This window comes from Brienomyrus brachyistius, chromosome 16 (assembly GCF_023856365.1).
Source record: "Brienomyrus brachyistius isolate T26 chromosome 16, BBRACH_0.4, whole genome shotgun sequence".
NCBI lineage: Eukaryota > Metazoa > Chordata > Actinopteri > Osteoglossiformes > Mormyridae > Brienomyrus > Brienomyrus brachyistius.
This window is the reverse complement of record NC_064548.1, coordinates 21,837,468-21,860,022: the sequence shown is the minus strand read 5'-3', so window position 1 is coordinate 21,860,022 and position 22,555 is coordinate 21,837,468. Positions and strand designations below refer to the sequence as shown.

Genomic DNA, 22,555 nt, shown 5'->3' with positions numbered 1-22,555 from the left:
AGTTGGAACTTTTAAGCTATGATAACAAAGGAAGCAGCTGCAAACTTCCTTACAATCTATGGCCTCTTCGTTTGTTGTACAGTTACTGTCCCTCGGGCTCCCTGCTGCTAAGAATGAGGCAGGAACAACAGAGAAGCTCCTCGGATTGAAACCCATAACCCAGCTGTTCCAGAGACCGACTGTTATGGTGGAATCTATGGCATCAAACTCGTGACGAAAGACAAGACAATCCTGCAAACAGGGCCTGATCTGGTACATCTTTATTTACCGGAATTTTGAGGGCAGAATTAGACAGGCACTGCGATCTCTCAGGTCTCCGTTTCCCACGGATATGAAGCGCTCACCCAGCGCTGTGTGACTATCCCGTCTCGTACGCAGCGCAATGTCATTATTCTGGCCTATCCCACTGAGCACAGCGTGATTTTTCCTGATTGTGGTAATAACTACAGAGAGATTATCACAGGTTTAATGGAAAACGTTGGCGATACCCTGATATTTAGCCTTTATATGTCCTCAGTACTTGTGTGTATGTATAGAGAGCGCGTAAATAAAATATACAGTAGGCCTATATAATTTTGAGTGCGTGTAATAGCCATTTGGTTTTGCTTTTGTTAATCATAAGTATAGATGGATCTGCCTCAAAATAAGCGTACGGCAATCAGTCATCACGTTGGTTTAATAAAATATTATTAAACTATGTTGAAGACATGCTATTTCGCTTCTTCGGCGTGGTATTTTTTAGTACGGCTCGCAGTCATGGGCAAGTTCTCGCTCACTTATGTTCAATATACTGGAACCCGATAGTATAGCGATTAAATTATTTCTATTCCTCCTAAGGAAATAACAGTCTCTTCGTTATAATTTCTGTGAAATGCTGTCCAGTTGTTTCTAGTTCAGCATCGGATTGTTGTGATTTTCTTATACCACTTATAACACCCAGCGTTAGCGAAACGCTGAGTCGGTGCAGATGCGCTGCTGATGGCTTCCCACCAAACACCTCGCAATTCATCCTGCATCCGGCTTTAGCAGTATCTTTGTGGCTAGAAAATACGCTCAGTACTGATAAATCATTGTAAAACAATGTCGAAGATCCTCTACTTTTTTTCCATAAAAACAAACACATGTACAAAAATCGTGATTTCTATTATATAACATACCTGGAATCGTTATTCATAATGCCAGGTATCTTCTAGGTATCTTTGTGGCTTGTTTTTCATGAGCTTGTTTATCAAAGTGTAATAATATAGCTGTAATTTATATCACAATCATATCGTGGGCACATTGCAGTGATTGTGAAATATGTATCATATTTTATTTGAGTACATAATTGCTGGTTAACTTTAAGAAGAAGATTGAGGAAAGACATGTATACACCGTGATTATAAAATAAGTCATATCTGCTTATCTGTTGATGTTTGGCGGCAACACTGGAAAGAATGCAGGTGTTTATGGAGATACTATTTTTGAATGTTAACTGTTAACTTGCTTAATAATTTTAATTTAGCAAACTCAAATGTGACTCATAAAAAGAGTTACAAATTTGAACGTTAAAATGACATATTCCTTGTTTTATAATTTACAATTCCTTCGTCAACGTTCGCAAAATGTGCATACACAATGAGTATTTATGTTTGATTAAGTAAAAATCTCTTATGTAAATCTACTGTTAAAACATGTATTTGTAGGGCATTCAGTGGGATTGCCTTAGTTGTCTTAAAATTCAAAATTATCTTTAAAATGCCAGAATTTTTTCTGTAGCATCACGTCCTTAACGTATAGTACCATACATGTTCGGAAATTAATTGTAGTAAAAATGCATTATTGTAATCATTATCATTATAATCATTATAATAATATTGTTTATATATTTCAATATATATATTATATATATATAGTTTATATATATCAAATATGTCAGACATATTCTATAAATATGAAAATATTTTACATTAACTTGTAATATTTTAAGTAGTATTGTAAGTAGTAGTTTTAGTAGTAGTAATAATGTTTTCACGTTATTATTTTTATGACGTAATCTGGTCTAATTTAAATTTAAATCTCAGTTGATTTGCCTGATCGCCAAAAAAATTCTCTAAAAAAATCTCTAAAAACACGTGTTTTTTTCTAGGTTTAAATTTACATACCTGTATGATGCAATAGGTATAAATGTCTGGGTGCGTTATGGTGTGTTGTGGATGGTGTGGTGGGTACATATGCATTGTGCGTCTGTTTACGTTGATGCGAGTGTATTCATTTCCAGCAGCCCTCTCCAGCCAGCGCCTATTAGGCGACGCTGTTCTCAAGCTCGCCTTCCTTCCGAATTAATCACTGGGAGTTAATTTGAAGCTCAGACAAGTTGCTGTTAATTTAGTGCAGGAGGGACACGCTGGCGTGAAAAGCCGAGGCCCCGGCCGTTCCCCTTGGGTCCCATTCATCAGCCATCCGAGACGGCCGGCTTGATTACAATTTGCACAAAAATTCATTAGAGCTAAGGCAATTGTCAGATCCCGCACTCTCTCTCTCTCTCTCACCTTGCTCCATCTCTCGCCCCGTTGCAACATGTCTTTCTACGGCCTCCTTCGCGTCAATATTCAATTGCAACGCTATAGCTGCACAATCGAGGTCTGTATTTGACAATGTGTTACGATGCATTTCTTGAATGTTTAGCCTAAATTATGTCTGTATATTGCGTTCACTGTGCTTGCTGTATGTCTTTACACGCGTGTATTAGGCAGGAATGAACGGATAGCGACTCTCGTGACGAGGCTGTTCGCTAAGTTGAGAGAAGGAAAAATAGTCGGGAGAATCAATATTACAGCAATTCGTTCCTAGGCAGGACTGCGTTTCCATTCTGATCTTGAAAAAGAAGTATTTGTTGCTGAAATAAAATGTAATAAATTTTGGCTTAGAATCACAAAACTGTATAACAACTGTAAACATAAATGACAGCATTTATATAGTAACCCCCCCACACACACACATACACACACACACACACACACACACACACACACACACACACACGCACACACACACACACACACACACACACACACACACACACACACACGCACACACACACAAGTAATATAAAAACAGTCTTGTGCTTATATTGTCCTATATACCCATATAATGTGCTACCAACGTTCCTAACCCTCCTTAAGATCAGCCGTCTCCGCTGCCGGTGCTCCCCCCTCCCTCCATCCCCTTGGCATTCTTGTTTGCATCGGACCCTCCTTTTTCTTAGTAGCCCTATAAAAAAATGCTGGGGGTGATATGGAGGTGACCACGGTAACCAACCCGGGCAAACATTAAATTGCCTTCGCAACAGCTCCGAAGTGTAAATTTAAGATAATTTTAAATTGGTTTCACATGGATTTCGGGGTTGGGGTATGGGGGGTGGGGGTGCGGGGTGGCAGGTGATGAGTGGATCTGTCGTAGGTTTTTGTTAAAATTGCTTCACGGAATATTTACTAAGTGCAGAATACCACTCACAATTTCATTCCTTTGACAACATATAGCGGTACTTAAGGAGCTATTTAACTCAACGAATTACATCGATGATATAAATGCCAATTAAATATATTCCACAGATATGAAGCCGTTTATAACAATTGTTACAGACATTATTAACGGGGGGGGGGGGGGGGGGGGGGGGGAGTGAATATTACACCACTCTGTCAATGGTTTCTCTGAGATATTGGACATTATACGGACCCAGTAACCTACATCTCGCGCAAAACGAGCCTGGTGCCATTGTGAAAAATGAAGTTAACCTAAAGTACAAATTTAGCTTCATATGACAGGCATTAACATATAATTGTTAACCAATTTTTAGCCGATTGGCTATACAGCTATAAGTTCACTTGGTTTATGTGTGCGCTACAATAAGAGTAAACTGCATTTCCCCTGAATTGCTATCAGTGTCCTTCTTTATTAATATTAGTTAGCAATTTCTGATTTATCCACAGAATTTGAAACTATTTAGATTTATATTAATATGATCTCTGCGAGCACGTTTGTGATTCTTTTGAAGCCTAATTGCAAAACATTAAATGATATATTTGTGTGTGTCTGTGTGTTGTATATACATATATATACACACACACACACACACACGGCGAAGCAAACTTAAATCTTGTATTCTTGTTTTCAAAATTGCATCGACATTTTCGCCAAACGAATGTCAGCTCCCCCGAGCGTCATGTACCATAAACGCCAGAGACAAGCAACTGTTTTTGATTGGAGTCACTGGAGATTTAGACACGACACGGGGGTTAAATGCAGCCACCCAGAAGTGGTCCAGCGCAAGGTGACACATGTGATCAAGGCCGACAAAAGACCCCCGCCATCAGGACCCTTCTGGTATTAAAACACGTATTCCTACATGCATATAATGGGCATCAAGGTTGCGCGTTACAGCAAGAGCTTCCTTTGAATACTGGCGATGTGGAGAAATAAACACGTAATTTCCAGATTAGACTGGGAAGCCGAAATATTATGCCATAACCATTAAACTGACAAATTTTACAATGCTGAAAATCAAAAACGTCGTCTAGTAAATTTTTGATAGATGCGCTACGGGAAATAATAATAATAATAACAATAATAATAATAATAATAATACAGTCTGAGACAATGTTTACATAATTACTTATTGTTTAGTTTTAATTCACACAGTACTCTTAAAATCATATTAACTACTTTGCACAACATGAAATAAATTAAAAGCTTGCTCCAGAACTTTAAAAATGTCATTATGCAAATAAGTACAAAATCAATATATATGCAAACAAAAAAATCAAATAAAACGTATATTTCATTAGAAGTAAAAGATAGTAAATGACCCCGTCGATGTTAAACACGTAGTTTCATGAAATTTACAGCAGTAAAGTGTTTTTTTCTTCTTTTGCTTTTAAAGCAGCGGATCCGTGTTTTCCTGTTTAATTTTCTTACCGCTGCTTGTGAGAAACCGAAAGTGCTCCGTTTGTGTAAGGCTGTTCACTCTGCTTTGCAACTGCGAAATAACACGCTCCAGACAAGTTTTAACCTACTCCTTAGCAGTTTACACATTCATTGTAAACCAAATAATCGTGGTATCCTGTCTTTTGGGGAGGTACAGACATTGATTTTCGTTCTTTTTTTTTAAGCTGCTTGGTCCCACGTTCTGTGAACTGATATTCTGCTTTATATATACATCTAATCAGTAGCAAATGTGTCAGCGGATTAGTCGACTTATTGTCCTCGCGATTATTTAAGGTAAAATACAGTCGAGGCTGAGTCTTATTTTATACATCTGCTTGTATTTTGGCCCTTTCGAATTGATTTTCCCATATATTTTTTTTCTTATTTCCCAATTGATACGTATATTAGCAGCTTTACCCATGATTATACTTTTTACAATATGTTTCGTCTTCTAAATTAATTCATTTTTCCTCGCTCTTTTTTAATTTTAATTGTTATTATTATTCTTTTTGCAATTCCATTTGGTCCTTTGAATGTCTCACAGACACCTATTCAGGGTCTCGCTTGCTCTAGCTGCTGGTGCTGACTTCTTATTGCAAATCGGCTGACGTGCACAGGGATTGGCACCACTATCTTGGGATTCCTCGAGGGCTCCCCGGTTTTGGAGCTGACGTTGCCGGCCTTAACACGTTTCCACTTGGCCCTCCGGTTCTGAAACCAGATCTTGACTTGGACTTCGCTTAACTTTAAGGCGTGTGCGATCTGGGAGCGCTCCGTCAGAGACAGGTACTTTTTGCAGTGAAACTCCTTCTCCAGTTCCAGGAGCTGCTCGCTTGTAAACGCAGTTCTTCGCCGCCGGTTCTTTCCTGTGGATGTGGTGCTTCCGCCGGTGCCGCCGGGCCCGTGACCCCCTTCGTCTACCCCGCCGCTGGCGTCGCCGTCCTCCTTTTGACCCAATAGGTTACCGGCCACGTTTTCGTCAGAACTGTAGTCTAAGTCACTATCCATGGAGAAACTCTCCTCTTTCCTGATGCATTCATCGTCCTTGCCATCATCCTTACCCTGAGTCCTGACTAGAAACACAACACATGACAAGAATTAGGATTTCTGCGGTTCTCTAAATTGATCATATGTTACATCACAGGCGGATGGTAAATATTAAATTGTGCATTTTCCCACAGATCAAAATTTAATCTGAACATCCCAACACACAATGAAAATTTATGTGCATAAACTGCTATCTTTGTTAATTAATCTGCCAAAATGTTAATTAATAGCTAAAATTGCCACCTGTATTCTCGGTGAGGCCTTACAACACCAGCCCATCGAAAAACCGAAATATCACGAAACCGAGGATAATACCGTAATTTTTATTGAATTGCACTGTGTGCTGTTAATTATATAAATTAATATACCCGCTGTGTGATATATCTGCAATCACTTTCACACACTGTTCCGTCTTCCTGTAATAAACGGAATATCAGGTCACCGATTTCACCGTATTTCCATTTCGACACACTTCTTTACAGTGAAAACCCAGCTTTTAACTTGGCAGTGCCTTTAAACATTTATTACATAATAACGTACGTCGTTTGAATTTCTTCTCTTAAATGTTACTAGAGGAGGTTTATCGACGTTTGATTTTACTTATTCTTTTATGGACACCCAAATTCCTCTGGCAGTTTTCTGGTTCCCCGGTTAAAATGGGCTAATGTAGTCATTTAGCACAGTCTGCCCCAAGGCGTAGTTCACTGAAAAGCTCGTTAAGAGCTGTTAACTAACGCTTTTGTTAAGGGAATCAACTGTAACTGAATTTCTTTAGGCTTTCGGCCCGGCCTTTTTGACAACGTTATGTAAAAATGAAAACAGTTACCTTAATTAGACCTGGGAACATTTAGTTTGAAAGGTTTCCAGTGAATAATTTGACACGAATTTTGCATAAATAATTTTTGTGCTCCTTTGATTAAAATCCTAATAGTGAAATTAACTCTATAACCCTTTGTGGCCATGGATAAGCCTATTTGTTTTTAGTATTGCCTTTTCATTCCAAATACATTGATTTTCCCGCTAATAAATACTCTCTGCTAAAGTGATATAATAATTCATATTTCATACGGAACTATACGGATTTGTTGTTCTTAAATTATTTTAGACGTTTAGTCTAACGTAGGCCTTTAGCGATTTATTTAAAATGTATAATAATGATATTTAACTATAATAATAATATTTTTGTTAAAAATCAGGACTATGTTTAACTATACGTTTGGATGTCGTATGTAAAAACAGTTTAAAAATTCACGTTTCATTTGTCCAATAAGGCGAGTCTCGTGACAATTTGACTGAAGTCAACTAAAAAGTAAATAAGTTTCTCAGGAGGGACTCTTCCGACATCTTACCTACAGAAGCCTGCGTCGTATCTACCGCTTGGAAAGAGGGATGCACTGCCGACTCTTTGCTTAGGAAAGTTTTCCCGTCCTCTCCATCCAACCGAATATCCTGCGTTTTGTCGAACACAGCCTGGAGCGACTGAGAGCCAAACTTTCTGGCCGCTTCCTGGTGCTGCGGGGAGGCGGGGAAACTGCCCGGCAGGGTGGCCATCAGGGTGGAGGTCAGTGCCATGCCCTGGGCCAAGCTGGTGCAGAAACTGCTAGGTAAACTGGGAATCTGGTGGTGAGGGTGTGATGGAGGGAGACCCGTTTGCAACGCCGACTGTGGCAGGGCTGGGGGCGGCGGGGGGGGCGGAGGTAGAACGACCGACCTGTACGGCATGAACATCGGATAGCCGGTGTACACGAAGTGGCCCGGGCTGGGCTGGGACGGACCCCCAATTAGTGAGTCGATGCTGAAGGCAGTGGTGCTTCCCAGTGGCCGCTGCATCATCATTAGCGACGAGCTGAAAGCTGCGCTCATAAGCACCGCTGTCAATTATTTCGATTGAGTAAACGGGACAGGAGAACACGGTAAGGTCCGCTGGAAAGTTTTTTTTTTTTTTTTGCTCAAGTCTTCAAATGGCGTTTAATGCACCACAGGGTCTATAAACGCGAAAGCCTAATCCTCCGGTTAAAGGCTCCGCTTCTGTGTAGCTGAAACAATTGAAATTGCATCGTTATTAGATATGAGTAAACGATGAAACGTCCTTACAACTCTGCAAGCGATGAGTTGAAGAGAAGCAAATCAAACGGGGCAGAGGAATTACCGACTTTCGCGCACCGACAAAATAAAAAGAAATCCTTTATGTTTGTATGTTAGCGCTCCAGATTTGCAAAATGCGCCTTGCAAACGCTCCGTATCACCATGGTCATTCTCCCGCAAGGACGATCCGTAACCCTGCCGCTTTCCGTCTCGGTGCCTCGGATGTCGCTTCTCTTGCTGCCGAATGGAGTCTCTCCGGAGGATCTCTCAGGCTCCGAGGTGCGTTTTGAATTGCGCTCCTTCTGTTTAATCGCCTATTCCCCACGCCGGGTCCACCCCCTCGCCGTTCTTGCTCACTCCATTGGTCCCAGTTAAAGCGCCTGTCTGCTCTGGGGCAGGTTGTGATAAATCCCCCTGGACACGCTATCGCAATCTCGGTAATCATCGCCTGTTATTTGGTACTGCAAACAGTTATGTTATCCTCACAGAAGGAAGCCACCATAAACGCAAACCCAAAGACCTGCATTCAGTTTTGACTCGTTTAGAGACCTGCGCATTAAAACGATGAAGCGTAACAAAAGCGAAAGACAATATAATGCAGAAAAGTAATAACTATTATTAATAATTTTGAATAGTTTAAATAATTATAGCATTTAGTAAAACATCCTGAACTTATCTTTGATTAAATTATCTCGGATTATTTTTAAGTGGCTTATGCTAAAATGCTGTGAATGGCTAATATAGGCTTGCACAACTTTCATTAATAACCAATGTACACTATACGGCGTACTGCTTATGTGGCTATATGCTTTATTATAAAAGACAATTTTAATTACACTTCAGGCGTGTATTTTACTCTAGATTCAAAACCTAAATCACACCCAACTTTTTTTTATACGAACTGTCATTATACTGATACCAACAGCAACATACTTTGATAGTAAATTTTGGTGAAGTACTTCTTATTTTTATCCAATCGATTGGATTGCGCGTTAACGAAACTATACCTTTGTGTGTTAGTTTCAAAGTATAATATCATTTACTAATAACTGGTTTATTGTTACCACGCGCTCTGTGGATAGTCCGGTGGTCGTGGTATTCATTTTAGGTGCCAATTTTCCAAAACAATAATAATAACATGGCGTGAAAATAAATATAACATATTTAAACGTGATTTTAACTAGATGGTGATTAAATAAATATCTTTATTATCTGAGGTGTAAAATTAAATTGTTTGTATTGTTTGCATTTACTGACACTCGTAATTCGTATGAAGGCAACGAAAAAGAAATTATTTGGAAATTAGCCTATGGTTCCAAACAGCAGTATCTGCAGTGACTGCTTATTGACAGCGCTGCATCCTCTGTGTGTACTTTGGGATTACAGGAGCAACACTGTCACAAAAAAACGTAACCTTACAGCTAAATGTGGACTTAATTGGAAGATAAAAGTGAAAATCGATTTTAATGCGGCCATCGATCAGACGGTACTGCTTTTGGAGGTAAATCTCCCTGAAGTAGACGTTAATGATGATTTCTGGACGCGGGTTTATCTCGGACCATTACCCTCTGACCCGCGGCTGGGTAATGCACTATCCCCGACACTTCATCGGCACGGACGCGTCTAAGATCGACCCACAAGGCCCATAATAAACTTCGGTCTCATACCTGGAGACACTTGCCGGGACTTACCTCCCTCGCATCAGTTGCATTAGGTCAGGAGGATCCTGCGGAAAAGCCCGCTGCTGCGCCTTAAAAAGAGCAATGAGGCCTTTTAACATCGAATTCTCATCGGTTTAGTCGAGTAGCCAGATGCATAATTATGTGGTACCGCTCCATAAGGTGTTGTACGTGGTTTGGTGCTAAATGACACTTCATTAAACCTTTGTCACCGGCACACTGTGAAATTGTCCTAATATTTTTAGATTCTTCAGAGACCATGTGGACAGGACCGTATTCAATACCTTGGGTCTGACATTATATTCCGTTTGGAATTCTGCAGTGGATCACATTAGCGGATCCCTGGTTTACATTTAGAAAACAGCTAGCGGTCATCAGATCGCACCTTCTGTACGAACCTTAATTAGTCTCGGGATGATAAAACATCTGATTGTCCTCATCTGATACCGCTAAATTCTCCCTGCTAATAGGGGACACGAGGCAGTTTGGATCGACTCTAATGAACTTGGCACAGAAACCCTACATGGCCCATCATGACAATGGAAAGTCTTGCTGACACACATCTGGCTGGTGCGAAGAGCAAACCGATAACAGATAAATGTGTCCATGTGAAAATACTACGACTAACAGACACTATTACAGCTGGGTGCAAATCGAGATCAGTTACAAACATTATCGCCACTGTTTCAACATGGTCATATTCGCACAGCTTTTAAATTTTGTACAAGGTGACTCCACCTTCGAGTAAAATCATAAATCACATACCGCGCAAGCTGCATAAATGACACACGTCAAACACAAATTTCATGCGTCACGCACACACGCAATTTATAGCATGTTAATGGTGCCAGTAATATACGTTGCACACTTTGCAAACGTACTGAGCGTGCAATGTAGGAGCTGCACCCAACGCAGCGTTATTAATTCAAGCATGCTGGATTTTGCCATTTGACGCGTGGCTCACTGGTTCTCCTCACTGAATAATCACTGCCTGCTTTGAATAGCTAATAACTCCACCCCACTGATTAGGACACGCCCCCTGTCCTCACTGCAGCCTTCATGGCGAGCTCCCCAACACTTCGGACCCTTTACAGTTTATGTCACTGCTTACATTTTTAACGTGTCCCACCCTGTCATCTCCCCATAATCTAACCATTCTGAATCTATCCGAACCATAATTAAAGATTTCACTATTTGATGTATCTACTTACCGCCTTTTAACTGGTTAAGTAACAGATTCTCATTCACGATTTCTGACTATAAACATGCAGTGCGAGTTATTTTTTCCCGGAATCTAGTAGGGTATTACTCACTTGGGCTCGCATCCGTATCTTCCCTCATTGTCAATACAAATTTAGGAAGTTCAGGGTTATAATCAGGCTAAGGGTGTTCTTGGCTCAATGTGCACCCACGTTTGGGAGGTCATTGTAATTGAAGGGGTTGGCCTCCTTCCACGTTCACAGCGATTCACATGCTTTGTTAGATTTGGACCCGCTTGTGCGAGGTTCCTTTGACACAGCCGAACCCCATTCCTTGACCTCCTTGAGGACCATGGGATCGGTGTGGAGGGGGGGCATTAAAAGGGGGATAATATCCACTGCCTAACTTTGTCAGACTGGTCAAAAGGCTCTTTTGCACAATTGCAGAAGGGCTGTTTTTTTGGAGAGTGGAGACATATCTGAGTTGGAAGCCACATGGAGTCTGTTTTGGTCCCTCACACCAACAAAGCTCTGGTCTGCAAGCGGGGCAGGTTGAAAAGGAGACGTGTGAAAGGGACTCTTCTTTCAAATCGGTGTGTCTGACAGGGACCCTTTCCTTTACACAAGCAGGCCTTTGTGATCGCTGACATCTCAGTCGGATGAGGAGGAGAATGTGTCTCGACCAGACGGAAGAGGAGCCTCGCTGGGCTACAGATCGGGGGACCCGCAGCTCTGCGCGTCGATCTGGGACAAGGGGCACCATGACCATTGTGCCATGTTTGGGAACCCTGGGTTAATAATGACCCGTACTATTTATGGAAGACGTTTGCGTGGTCGTGAAAAGTCGGCTGCGATGGAGATGAATCCAGTACTGAGGAGCTGCCAGTGTGAGCTGCTGTGTAGCACATAAATACTGCATCACTGTGCAAGTGCAAGTGTCTCAAGGCAGCTGCTACCTGCCCATTCACATGCCGACCTGCTTCACCTTCCTCTTGTTCCAATCAGAGGCAGCTTATCGAGATCATTTCCTTTTTCGGGACGCCAGTTTCTGTGCACAGGCGGATGCAGTGGCCAGATGCAGTGGAACGGGCAGAAAAGGTTCTTATGTCTATATACTGCCTTTCAGGCAAGACAGGGGAGGTTCTGGTGAACACCCTGCACACCAAGGTATGAAGGTGCATTCACCAGGGTCTCTGAAAAAGTTCAGACAGCATGGCCGGTTCCCCAAGGCAAATGCAGTTAGAGGCAGAACCCTGTATTAATCCGAATGAGTTCCAGACTCAGATCCTGGTCTTATTTTCTATAGTTTCTTTGTGTGTTTTGCATTCTCCATAAATGCTACATTTTAATCCGCATTTCCCTCATTTTTTCATCCAACCTCAGCCCCCTGCATTCGGCTTCTTTCATAGTTCCATGTCCCCCAGATCCCCAAGCTCCCCCCAAAAAACCCCCCCTGCTTTAACCTCCCCCTGCAAACCCTCTATCAGCCCCCTCCCTTTCAAGCAAATCAAGGGCATGGTTTTTGCTGCTCTCTCTCCAGGGTCATGGGGACAGTACCTCATTAAAGCCAGGCTGATCCACAACTGCAGCTCAGACATTAAATAGCAGTATTTTTCAATTAGGGCTGACGAATTCAATCAAAATTCCATAGATTAGGATGAAATGAGGCATGGGTCATTTACAAGGGAATTTAATTGCACAGCCATTAGACAAATAGTATAGCAGGCACTGTCTCATTATCTATCATGTGGGGGCATCGATAGACATAGTGGGGGGGGGGGGTGCAGAAATACACCCCCGGATCACTTCGCCAGCACGGCTAATAAATACCCTCTTTCCTACTTATAAATTATCCAGTTTAATTAACAACGCGCATTATGATTGGAATATGATTTAATTAAACCTGTGTGCTAGTGAACATGACCATTTGTTATGCTGGGCAGGGGGAGGTCAGGTGCACGGTCCAGGAGGGCAGGAGGGCCTGCAGATATCTGCATGGATCAGACACGTTACAGGGTCTATTATGATTTATTACTCGACCACTTGCTGATACAGCATTGATTACGGAAGCCTGTCGTCGTGCGGCGTTGATTATCATCCTCCGTGGTGGTGCAGGGTCGATCACGCCAGTCCGGGGTGGTTACAGGGTAGACCATGATGGTGGTGCTACCACTTTCGTCATGGTAACCTGTAACGGAGATGAGGTGATTCTAACACTTTACATGCCAATAAATGCGTGCAGTATGGTGAAAATCCGCATGGCACTGGGATCTCCACCGTCTATCGAAAGCGGAGTCCAGGCTGAGAAAAGTATAGGTGTGTTGGAAAAGTAATTAAAAAGTCTCTCTGGCTTTTGGATGTAGTTATGGAAACAGATTGGATTTGGAAATATTGCCTCCAGCATCAGACCATTCAACGTTATTTAGTTTGGTATGTCTCAGTTTCAACCTTTTCATCTAGCTTTAAATGTCACCCATAATTTATTCTGTACAATCCACCCTTTTTACATTATATCAAATCCCTCCGTTTCCCTTGTTTCTATACCAACGGGTCAGGCGGTAGCCAACAGCCAGACTAATGTATCGTGGTATTTTAAAACAGAATGTATTTTCGTCTGAGCGAGTCTGCTTGTGATTTTAAAGCTGATTCCTCCTTAAATGGTCGCTTAAACACAGCTTTTCAAAATATCTGTGGGATTTCAAGTATGTTTTTATGCCATCAGTCCCGTTAAGGGTCGCATAGTAACTTGACCGAAAAATGCTAATTCATGTTGGAGAATATTTGTCATCTCCTTCTTCCACAGTGTTAAAGGCTGAAGGATCCATTTTACCAGCGATCACCAGCCTCCCTCTGTAAGCCCAGGGAATCGTCCACATATCACCCAGGAACTCAGACCCCCTGTGGGTTATCATAACATACCATGTGACACTATATGAACTCTACACCATAGCTTGTCATCTCAAAGACTAAACAAAGAGCTACCAGGAAGAATTACGTTTTGGAGAATTAGAACAATTAAGACAACACTGAGTTGCACAATTCCTTCAGTGTCTACTTTATTTGGCTGGTAATTAAGGGCGACAAAAGAAATAGCTTTTATCAAACAAACTCAATGTAAGCAGTATCAAATATATAAAACATTCTGCTTAATAAAAACACAGTAAATATTAAATTATAAAACACAGTAAGTATTTAAACTAAATGCAAAAGGTCAGCGGAAACACAGTAACAACACAGTTCAAAGCAGAAGTAATGAAATTAACCCACAGTGACCCCTGCAGGTGAAGAAGTGCAACCGACAATGTTTAACTGTTGAAATGAACGGCAAGGAATTACTAATAAGTATTAATTGTGCTGGACATACAAATCATACCCACAGAAAAGTGTGAGCCAGTGGTGTTCATGTAGGCATTGCTGCTTCAGAGGGGCTTAATAGATTAAGCCTTCTGGCTCCAGAAGGATGTAACGCTGGAGGAGGCTGGGGATGGGGAGCTGGGGAACCAGCAGGTGGCAGTGTTTGCCGTAGTGCTGCCGGACGGCAGCGCGACACAGGTGCTGCAGACAGCGGGGCTTGTACTCCAGGTCAAAGAGGGACTGATAGAACTGCTGATGTACCTGCAGAACGCGAGGAGGCAGACAGTGCAATCACATAACCAGGTGTTCATGAATGTGCTAAACCCAGATGCAGGGCAGCCAGACACACAAAACCTCAGTGAACGAGGGCATCACTGTGACAGCCAGATGCTAAGAGGATCACACCTATTACCCTAATTACAGAGCCAACGGTAGCGTGCAATTATTCAAAACACACTGGAGGACTGCGTGTCCTGAAGGGGCAGAGCACAGGGGCGACACACGCTCAGCTCAGACACAGACAATGAGGGACATTACAGCGGAAAACAGACACAAGTTCAAATATCCAGACATCCAGCCTTCAGCTAGATGGGTCGCCCGCATTAACAAGTGCTTCAGACTCGGTAATTAGATGTGCAGAGTATTTACCACACTTGTTCAGATTTGATTTAATAACAACATACTTAATTACCGTGACAATCAATGAGACCGAAAAAGAGAATTTCAGGAGGTCCAAAGGCAGAGATCTGTCTGGATCGTATTAATCCTACTGCTTTCCTTCCCACAGAGAACATGTCATTAATTATGGTAGAATTAATTACGAGTGAGTATTCTAACTAATGCTTCTCCGGGATGGGAATGTTCTGGAATTGGATCTGTGCTACACCAGTGTGACACGTATGCAGCTTCCCGACCCTCTGTGTCGTCGTTGGGGGTGGAGCGGGCTGAGCGGAGGCTTCGAGGTGCATCTCACCTGGTAAACCTCCTCAGGGATGCTTTGCTTCCACTTGTAGGTGACTGGGACTTGGCTGTAGGAATTAAAAAGCACCTCCACTGTCTTTGGAGCTGCAGCACAGGTGGCGAGAACCTGAGATAGAAGTCAGATGGAACTGATATCAAAACATATATACTCAGTCATGTGTGTGGGGGGGGGTATGTATACCCTGGCAGATTCCTGGGGACAACTTCAGAGGGGCCCCAAAATCTTCCATCAGGGGCTGGCTTGGTAAAAGCTACTAGGGGACCCCAAAGGATATCCCATATGGGGGTTTGGACACAGGCCCCGTGGTACAATGTCCTCGGGGAGGCACCAAGCAGAGCTACACCCCGTAAGCGCCCCCTCCCCCCCATCCCATCCCATTCATGAATGTCTTACTGAGATGTAATATCTAAAATACTTAATATGATTTATCCCGTTCTTTTAATATGACACACCCGAGACGCATTTCTGAATTACGCGAGCCACCAATCAGTGGCTCAGTTTCTTTCCTACGTGAGGTCATGTGTGGTGTTCTGGGGTTTTTAACACTCTTAATTTGTGCCCATGTGACCTGTGTTTCTCCAGACTGAAACGTGAAAAGGTGAAAAGGTGATCCTGATGTGGATCTGGATCCTAAGCAAAGGTTGCACTAGGTGGTGTTTCAGAGTCAGTTCGGGACGGTTCTAGGTGGTGGTTGCGTTCAGCACAGGGATGACGCACCTTGAGCAGGGCCAGCGGCCACACCTTGATGGAGCCGTGGTTCAGTAGGGTGCGCACCACCCAGTGGGGGTGCTGCTGAGCCCTGATAGTGGCGCTCTGTAGGGCGCAGGACAGCGGCGTGGCGCCATTGTAGTCGATCGCGTTGACGTCGGCTCCATGCTGCAGCAGAAGCTGCACCAGCTCTAGCTGCACGTTGCGGGCGGCCTTGTGCAGCGGCGTCCGCCGCTCCTCGTCCGCGGTGCTTATTTCAGCGCCGTAGGTCAGCAGCAGCCGGCAGAGTTGCAGGTGTCCTTCCGGGAGCTCGGGGCTGCGGGCCGAGCCGCACGCCGTCCCCAGCGGCGTCTCCCCCGAGCCGCTCGGCCGGTTGACGTCAGCGCTGTAGCGGAGGTAGAGCTGGGCGTGGTGCAGCAGGCCGTGACGAGCAGCCACATGCAGCGGAGTCTCCCCATCCTCCTCGCTCGCCTGGTCCACCTTGGCGCCGTAGCGGACCAGCGCTTTGGCACAGCTGGGGCGGCCGACAGGCGGTTAGTTAGCGACCAGGGTGGTACGTTACGGGTATTTGATCACTCCACCGAAGGAGAGAGAGGAGCGGCTGCTGTATTTAATATTCTTAATTATTATAAGAATGTATTAGGAGAATGTGCCAGGTGATTCCAGGGCACACACATGCGCACACACGTAGTCTCACTCTAGGGGCAATTTACAAACACAAGGTCACCTAACTGCATGTTTTCCGATCATGGGAGGGAACCGAAGCACCGGGAGGGGGGAATGTGCAAATTTGCATCCTATTCTGTGGAATATGCACCTGAAAAAAGCCATGAGGTCCTGTCTCAAGCTTTAGATCAAGAGCAAAAAAAAAAACTCTGAACTTACAGTACATGGCGAGAGAGTCAGTGAGTCAACAACAGTTTTAACCTCTGGACTGAGAGTTTAGCCTCAGCTTCACCGTATAGTTAATCTACCATCATTAGAGGTGAAGCAGGCTGCAGGTGTGGCAGGTTAGCACACTAATAAGCGTGTTCAGCACTCTCAGCATGCCAGAGCTGGCCAAGCCCCCGCATCTCACCGTTTCCAGAACTTTCCCTCTCTGTCCTCTCTGAACTTGAGGAACCCAGCAGAAAGAAATGTTGGTACTTTGTTAGACACTTACTGCAATGACAGGGGTGTTAGCGATGTCAGGGGCTGCAAGATGGAGCGTAATAACTGCAGGAACTGCAGTGTAGGCTGTGTTGGCGGGAGGGGAGCTGACCGTAGTGTTTGGGTGGTCCTGCAGAGGTGCAGCGGCGACAGGCCGTCCTCGGTCAGCAGGCCAGAGCTGGCTCCGTGCTCCAGCAGCAGCTCCGTGCAGTCGGTGTTGCCGTTCTCGCAGGCCTCGTGCAGTGCAGCCTTGCCGCCCGCCAGCAGGTTGGGCTGCGCACCGTTCTCCAACAGGTAGAGGAGGCACTCGGTGTAGCCTTGAGCGGCTGCGATGCGCAGCGGGCTCGTCAGCTCCCGCTTATAATCCAGGGACCACAGGCCTGCAACAACAATGAAAGGAAGGCTATGTTACTGTCACTGTGAGGGACAACTCAGGGGACACTACAGCATGAGGGCAAGAAACTGTGGAGATGGAAAAGGATGGAATGGTGATGGAGAATGACTCTGTTCCAATATGCTCCCATAATGTTCTAGTAGACTATGAACCACCCTACTGCCTGCAACACTGACTGAACTCTCATTAAGGATGTGTTCAAGAATCGCATTAGTGTTGGATCCCTACAGAAGAGGTACAGAGTTTATACCCCACACTTGAGTTAAGGGAGGCCACCTTAGTAGACGCAGCTACAGAATAGCTGGTGACCGCCTGCGTGCTCTGACTCATGGTGGTACGGATGTACCGACTGGACCTAGCGATTATGGGTGTCCTTCAGTCCTCCAAGCCTTAGGGGGCAGCAGCGTTACCTGAGGATCCAAAGGCAGCAACACTGTTAGATCGCCAATGTAGCTCATCGCAGTGGATCTCATAGACTACATTCACATCCACGTAGTTTTTCTTGAGGAGCCTCTTTAGCCCTTGGGAGTCTCTGGTCATTGTGACCCAGTAGAGCTGCACTGTGCGGCAGTCCTGACCTCCAGGTGCACTAGGCACTTCCTTGAAACCCTCTCCTCCAAGCTGCCCATGACCCTCATTCAGGTGCACGGTGGAACAGATCCTCTAAACACAGTCCTAAGCATCCCTTGGTCCTGCACCAAACTTTGCCTCCCCAAGAGTAGCGAGGAGCATCTTTCTCTGCCAAACATCCAGAAGGTATGGCTGTATTGGGGGGGACTTGAGGGACTTGGGGCATTTATAGGTTTTACAGGCTTCCTCACCATGGTTGCCCACTGTGAGATTATAAATAGTCTGTTGTTTCTATTCTGTGATTAAATTTAGACTATGATGCCCTGTCAGATGTTCCGCTGGCCAGGGGTTGAGTGTTTAATCACTCCAGTTGGCAGGATCACTGTTGACACTCTGCATGTTACGACTTGGGAAGTGTGTCAAGGTTAGTGATTAGAGGCAGAGAGTCAAGCTGAGAAAGGTCTGGGTCATACATACACTTGAGATCGTTTGGTCACCTGGCAATATGGATTTAAGTGACGGTAACCCATCCATAGTTTTCTTTCTGCCCGCCTTCTACTCCAAACATCTAGTGCAACCTTTGCTTTGGATCCAGATCCACATCAGGAGCATAGCTGGACATTCTAGGCGCCCTGACAAAATGTCACCTTTTCACGTTTCAGTCTGGAGAAACACAGGTCACATGGACACAGGGCCAGATTAAGAATGACTGTCTTTGCCTGCTGCCAAAGTAATGCAGGACCGTGTTAAGGTACAGAAGGCAAAACTCAGTGTCTTTTTTCGTCTGACCTCCCTGGTTCTGCTTTCCTTTGGCTCTGCTTTTCCCTGGTTCTTCCTATTTGTACCTCCTTCTGCCTCCATCTGGCCCCTACCTTCCTCTGGCCTTGCATGGACCGCAGCAGCTGGAAGCAGATCTTCTGCAGCTGACAGCAAACACGCCTCCATGCTAATCTCACGGATTAACATATTTTTCATGCTGCAAGGCCTCAACCACGTGGATCTAATGCTGGCAGCACCATTGCGACTACCTTCTAACATAGGATGATCTGGCCTGGATTTCCAGTGCTGGCTGATGAAGGTTTACAGTCACTGGGAGAATGTGGCAACCATTCCCAAAAGGCAATCTTATCTCGTTCTCTCACCCAGCGAGAATGTGGATAAGAATACACTTGCCAAAATGGACTGTTCTCCTGATTATGACCGCAGGGAGTTGTTTAAATGAACAAACAGGATATTAATAGAACACTAAATTTAAACAAATTGCTATCAGAGCTTATTATGCGCATGAAAATGTGTTCAGCTTGTCACTTCTTGAATTTAGTTAAAGCATATAATTCATACTACAGCTGTTGTATGTGACAATAGAACTAGAAAGACAAAGTAGAGTGATATTGAGCATGTTCATGGATGGTCCAGTGGCCTCTTTAAACTTAAAATATCTTCTATTATTAGTGCACAATGCTATGTGTATGGACTTATTAATCTTGAGGTCTTTATGCTGAAAGTTCCAGACCAGAAAAGAATCATTCACAGTAGATGACCTTCTCTGGATCTGCTATATCTAAGTGAAAAAATACAAACTCAGACAGGAAGTCTGGTTGCAGGTTGATACTTCCAGGCAGTGGCATCGGAAGATGTTTGACATTGGGGGGACTGAATTTACCCCGGTGGTGGATGTATTTAATGACATTGCGTTGGGCACACATCCAATAGTCACATTGTGAAAGGAGGGCACGTAATAAAGATTTTAAAATATTTTTTTAATAATAAAGATTGCATAATTTAAAACAATACTAACACTATTTAGGATACCGTTTCACAACTAAATATCATAAAAGAAATTATTTATTCATATGATAAAATGAGTTTGTTTGGTACAGAACTACAGTTTTTATTGCGTAAATGTTTCGTCTTTGCGCTCTGCATTGGCCTCGTAATGAGTGGATTCATAATAAAAGATAAGGCACATGCTTTTATTTATTTGTTTGTTTGTTGGGGGGGGGGGGGGGTCTGTCAACATTGGGGAGATGCTACCCCCCCCCCTGCCTTCCTGCCCCTCTGCCCCCTTGGTTCCTGGCCATGGAGTACCCAGACTTCGTCCTACCATTCAGCACAATGCATGTTTTACATCCTTTACCCTTCAAAGAGTGATGTAATTATTTTACCTTGTGATTTATGCCTAATTAGCTTGACTGTATCTCTTGATCTTTTTGCTTAAATTTATTTGTAAATACACTTTCTCTGCCAAAGAGACCAGCAGAGATTTCAGAATGGAGAACAAAACCGTACCATTAACATGAAGATTCTTTATAAGTGGCAGTAGAATGCCTTTCGTTATTTTCCACTGCCAGTTTTATATGTATATCTACCCAAATTCTCACTATGGACTGATTGCAGAAGGTGAAATGTCTGCCCCAATAGTCTCAATGTTGCCGACAGGTTTCAAGTGTCCCAGCCAGCTTCACTCTTTATAACAGGCTGTTGTGGCTTTTCCTCTGAAACGCTTAACGGAAAAAAGCCGTTTTGGGCTGGGCTCAGCCTCAGCTCAGAATCACTTTGACAGTCTAAATTTTAATATACTGCAGTTATGAAGTGAGTCACCACCCATATCTGGGATTCCAAGCATCAAAGATGACGGTTAGCAAATAAAGCAGGTCGCCATTTACAGGTTTGAAGCTGATGTTCAGCCTGGGTTTTGACTGAGTTCGCAGTAAAGTGATGGTGACCTACAGTAGCTAATATGCAGCTGTGAATATCCAGTTAAATCGTAAACAGTAATTATTTCAAAATAAGTAAAGCAGCTCTTTTAATATCTGGAAAAGTGCATAACTACTGCACCAAAGTTGCTGCACAAACACAGCTACATGCTAAACAAAATCAAATGAGCAGTAAAGTTCAATCAGACAGTTCTGACTTCTATCATAAATATCCTTAATGTCTCATACAGCTGTTACAGTCTATATGTGACCTTAGTGCCTTGTTGTTGTCACAATGACCCCCCCCATCCAGACATCCCCAGCAGGGACAGTAACACCTGGTTTTGTCACATTGCAACTCATATGCTGTTTACATATGAAATGCTATCACAACCTCTCATTATTTTATCTAGTAGGCAGAGGTGGGTAATTCAGGTCCAGAAAGCAAAAATCCAGACCAAGATTTGTTCCAATCAACCAGTTGAGTGTAAGTCCAAGTCCGAGTATTCAGCTGGTTGTACTTTTACTCTCTGGGCCAGAATTACTCACCAGGGTAGGGCAAAGAAGATCAGAGGCGCGTCGAGCAGCGCTAACGTTAATCACACGCAAGCACGACTACTGGTACCAAGCGAGCGTGCACGTGTTTACCATTACGTACCACGCTTCTTCGCTGTCCACTGCAGCTCCTCACTCTGGAACTCCAGAATTTTGTTGAGCTCATTTGGGTCGCAAAAGCCGTCCTGCAGGTCTTTCCAGTGACGGGACAGCAACGTATCTAGCGACGGAGGGCATGGGAAGGCCATGCCGGGCTGTCGGAGTGAGCCTCTGCGCTGAATGCCCCGTGAGCCCTCGACCGTCCCGCTCACGGCTGCCTGGGGGCAGGAGAGGATCGCGCTGCCCCGGCGAGAAAACATCACTGGAATGGGGGTCGTATACAAGGGAAACAATGCCTGGCTCTCGCTCCAGGTGCCGACAGATCCTTACCTGCCTGGGTGCTTTGGAGTGCCGCTATTTATACACAATTTGCATCCCGTTTCTTTTATAAATAGCTAGGGATCGAGGCTTGCGATCACAAGACCGAAGACTGGCTACAGCTGGGCAGGATTTAAAGCCCACTTTCGGAGCTGCGATGTATGTTTGTGAGGACAGGCAAAGGGCAGACAGGTCAACGACAGCAAACATGACAGTGTGGAATGCCGCCAGACTGATGTCATCGTGTCCAGCCGGGTAAAGTGTGCCAGTGGCTAAACAGACATGAACACAGGAGCTTTGCCGCCCCCCGGCTTGGCTCCAGTCATGTGTGGCTGTGCAGCTGCTCTCTAATCTCTGCTAGTGCCCCAGAAGATAGCCAGCATTCCCACATCTCCACTTGCACTGCTTAGAATATCTGCTGCCTGACAGCAGGTCAGCAGATAAGGAAAACCTTCTGATGTCTGTCAAAAAATGGCCAGGAGAGCTTTTCATAAAGTGTGATTGTTAGACGTGCAAATCCTTAGATACTCAACCTGCTTAGATGCCTCTTGTTACGGCGGTGATCGACATGCTTAGTCAGTGACACAGGTCAGAAACAGCAGCAAAGTTACCATCGCAGTATGGGAGAAGCTGTCAACGTGATGATGTCACGACGCGCTGATCATGTGATCGTGACAGCATCCTAGACACCAGCACAAGAATAATGGCCATCAGGTGCTCAGTACCATCACATGGTTAAACCTGACTGTGTGAAT

At 44.1% G+C, this 22,555-nt stretch overlaps 2 protein-coding genes across 4 annotated transcripts; both read right to left on the bottom strand.

Moving 5' to 3' along the window:
* Positions 1–4,692: 4,692 nt before the first annotated feature.
* On the bottom strand, positions 4,693–10,204 carry gbx2 (gastrulation brain homeobox 2). Of its 2 annotated transcripts, XM_048978484.1 has the most exons (4): positions 10,175–10,204; positions 9,789–9,847; positions 7,362–8,048; positions 4,693–6,038 (listed from the first exon to the last, which is right to left on the bottom strand). In XM_048978484.1, exons 3-4 carry the CDS (start codon positions 7,873–7,875, stop codon positions 5,518–5,520), a joined length of 1,035 nt encoding a protein of 344 aa, XP_048834441.1. In that variant the 5' UTR covers positions 7,876–8,048; positions 9,789–9,847; positions 10,175–10,204; the 3' UTR covers positions 4,693–5,517. The 2 variants fall into 2 exon arrangements, with proteins under 2 accessions (XP_048834441.1, XP_048834440.1); XM_048978483.1 differs by lacking the exons at positions 9,789–9,847; positions 10,175–10,204 and having other exon boundaries at positions 7,362–8,661.
* Positions 10,205–14,014: 3,810 nt separating this feature from the next.
* On the bottom strand, positions 14,015–21,986 carry asb18 (ankyrin repeat and SOCS box containing 18). Of its 2 annotated transcripts, none has more exons than XM_048979840.1 (6): positions 21,813–21,986; positions 21,487–21,744; positions 17,281–17,548; positions 16,029–16,533; positions 15,303–15,416; positions 14,015–14,590 (listed from the first exon to the last, which is right to left on the bottom strand). In XM_048979840.1, the coding sequence occupies exons 2-6, from the start codon at positions 21,740–21,742 to the stop codon at positions 14,405–14,407; spliced, it is 1,329 nt and encodes a 442-aa protein (XP_048835797.1). In that variant the 5' UTR covers positions 21,743–21,744; positions 21,813–21,986; the 3' UTR covers positions 14,015–14,404. The 2 variants fall into 2 exon arrangements, with proteins under 2 accessions (XP_048835797.1, XP_048835798.1); XM_048979841.1 differs by having other exon boundaries at positions 21,487–21,722; positions 21,813–21,984.
* Positions 21,987–22,555: the final 569 nt, after the last annotated feature.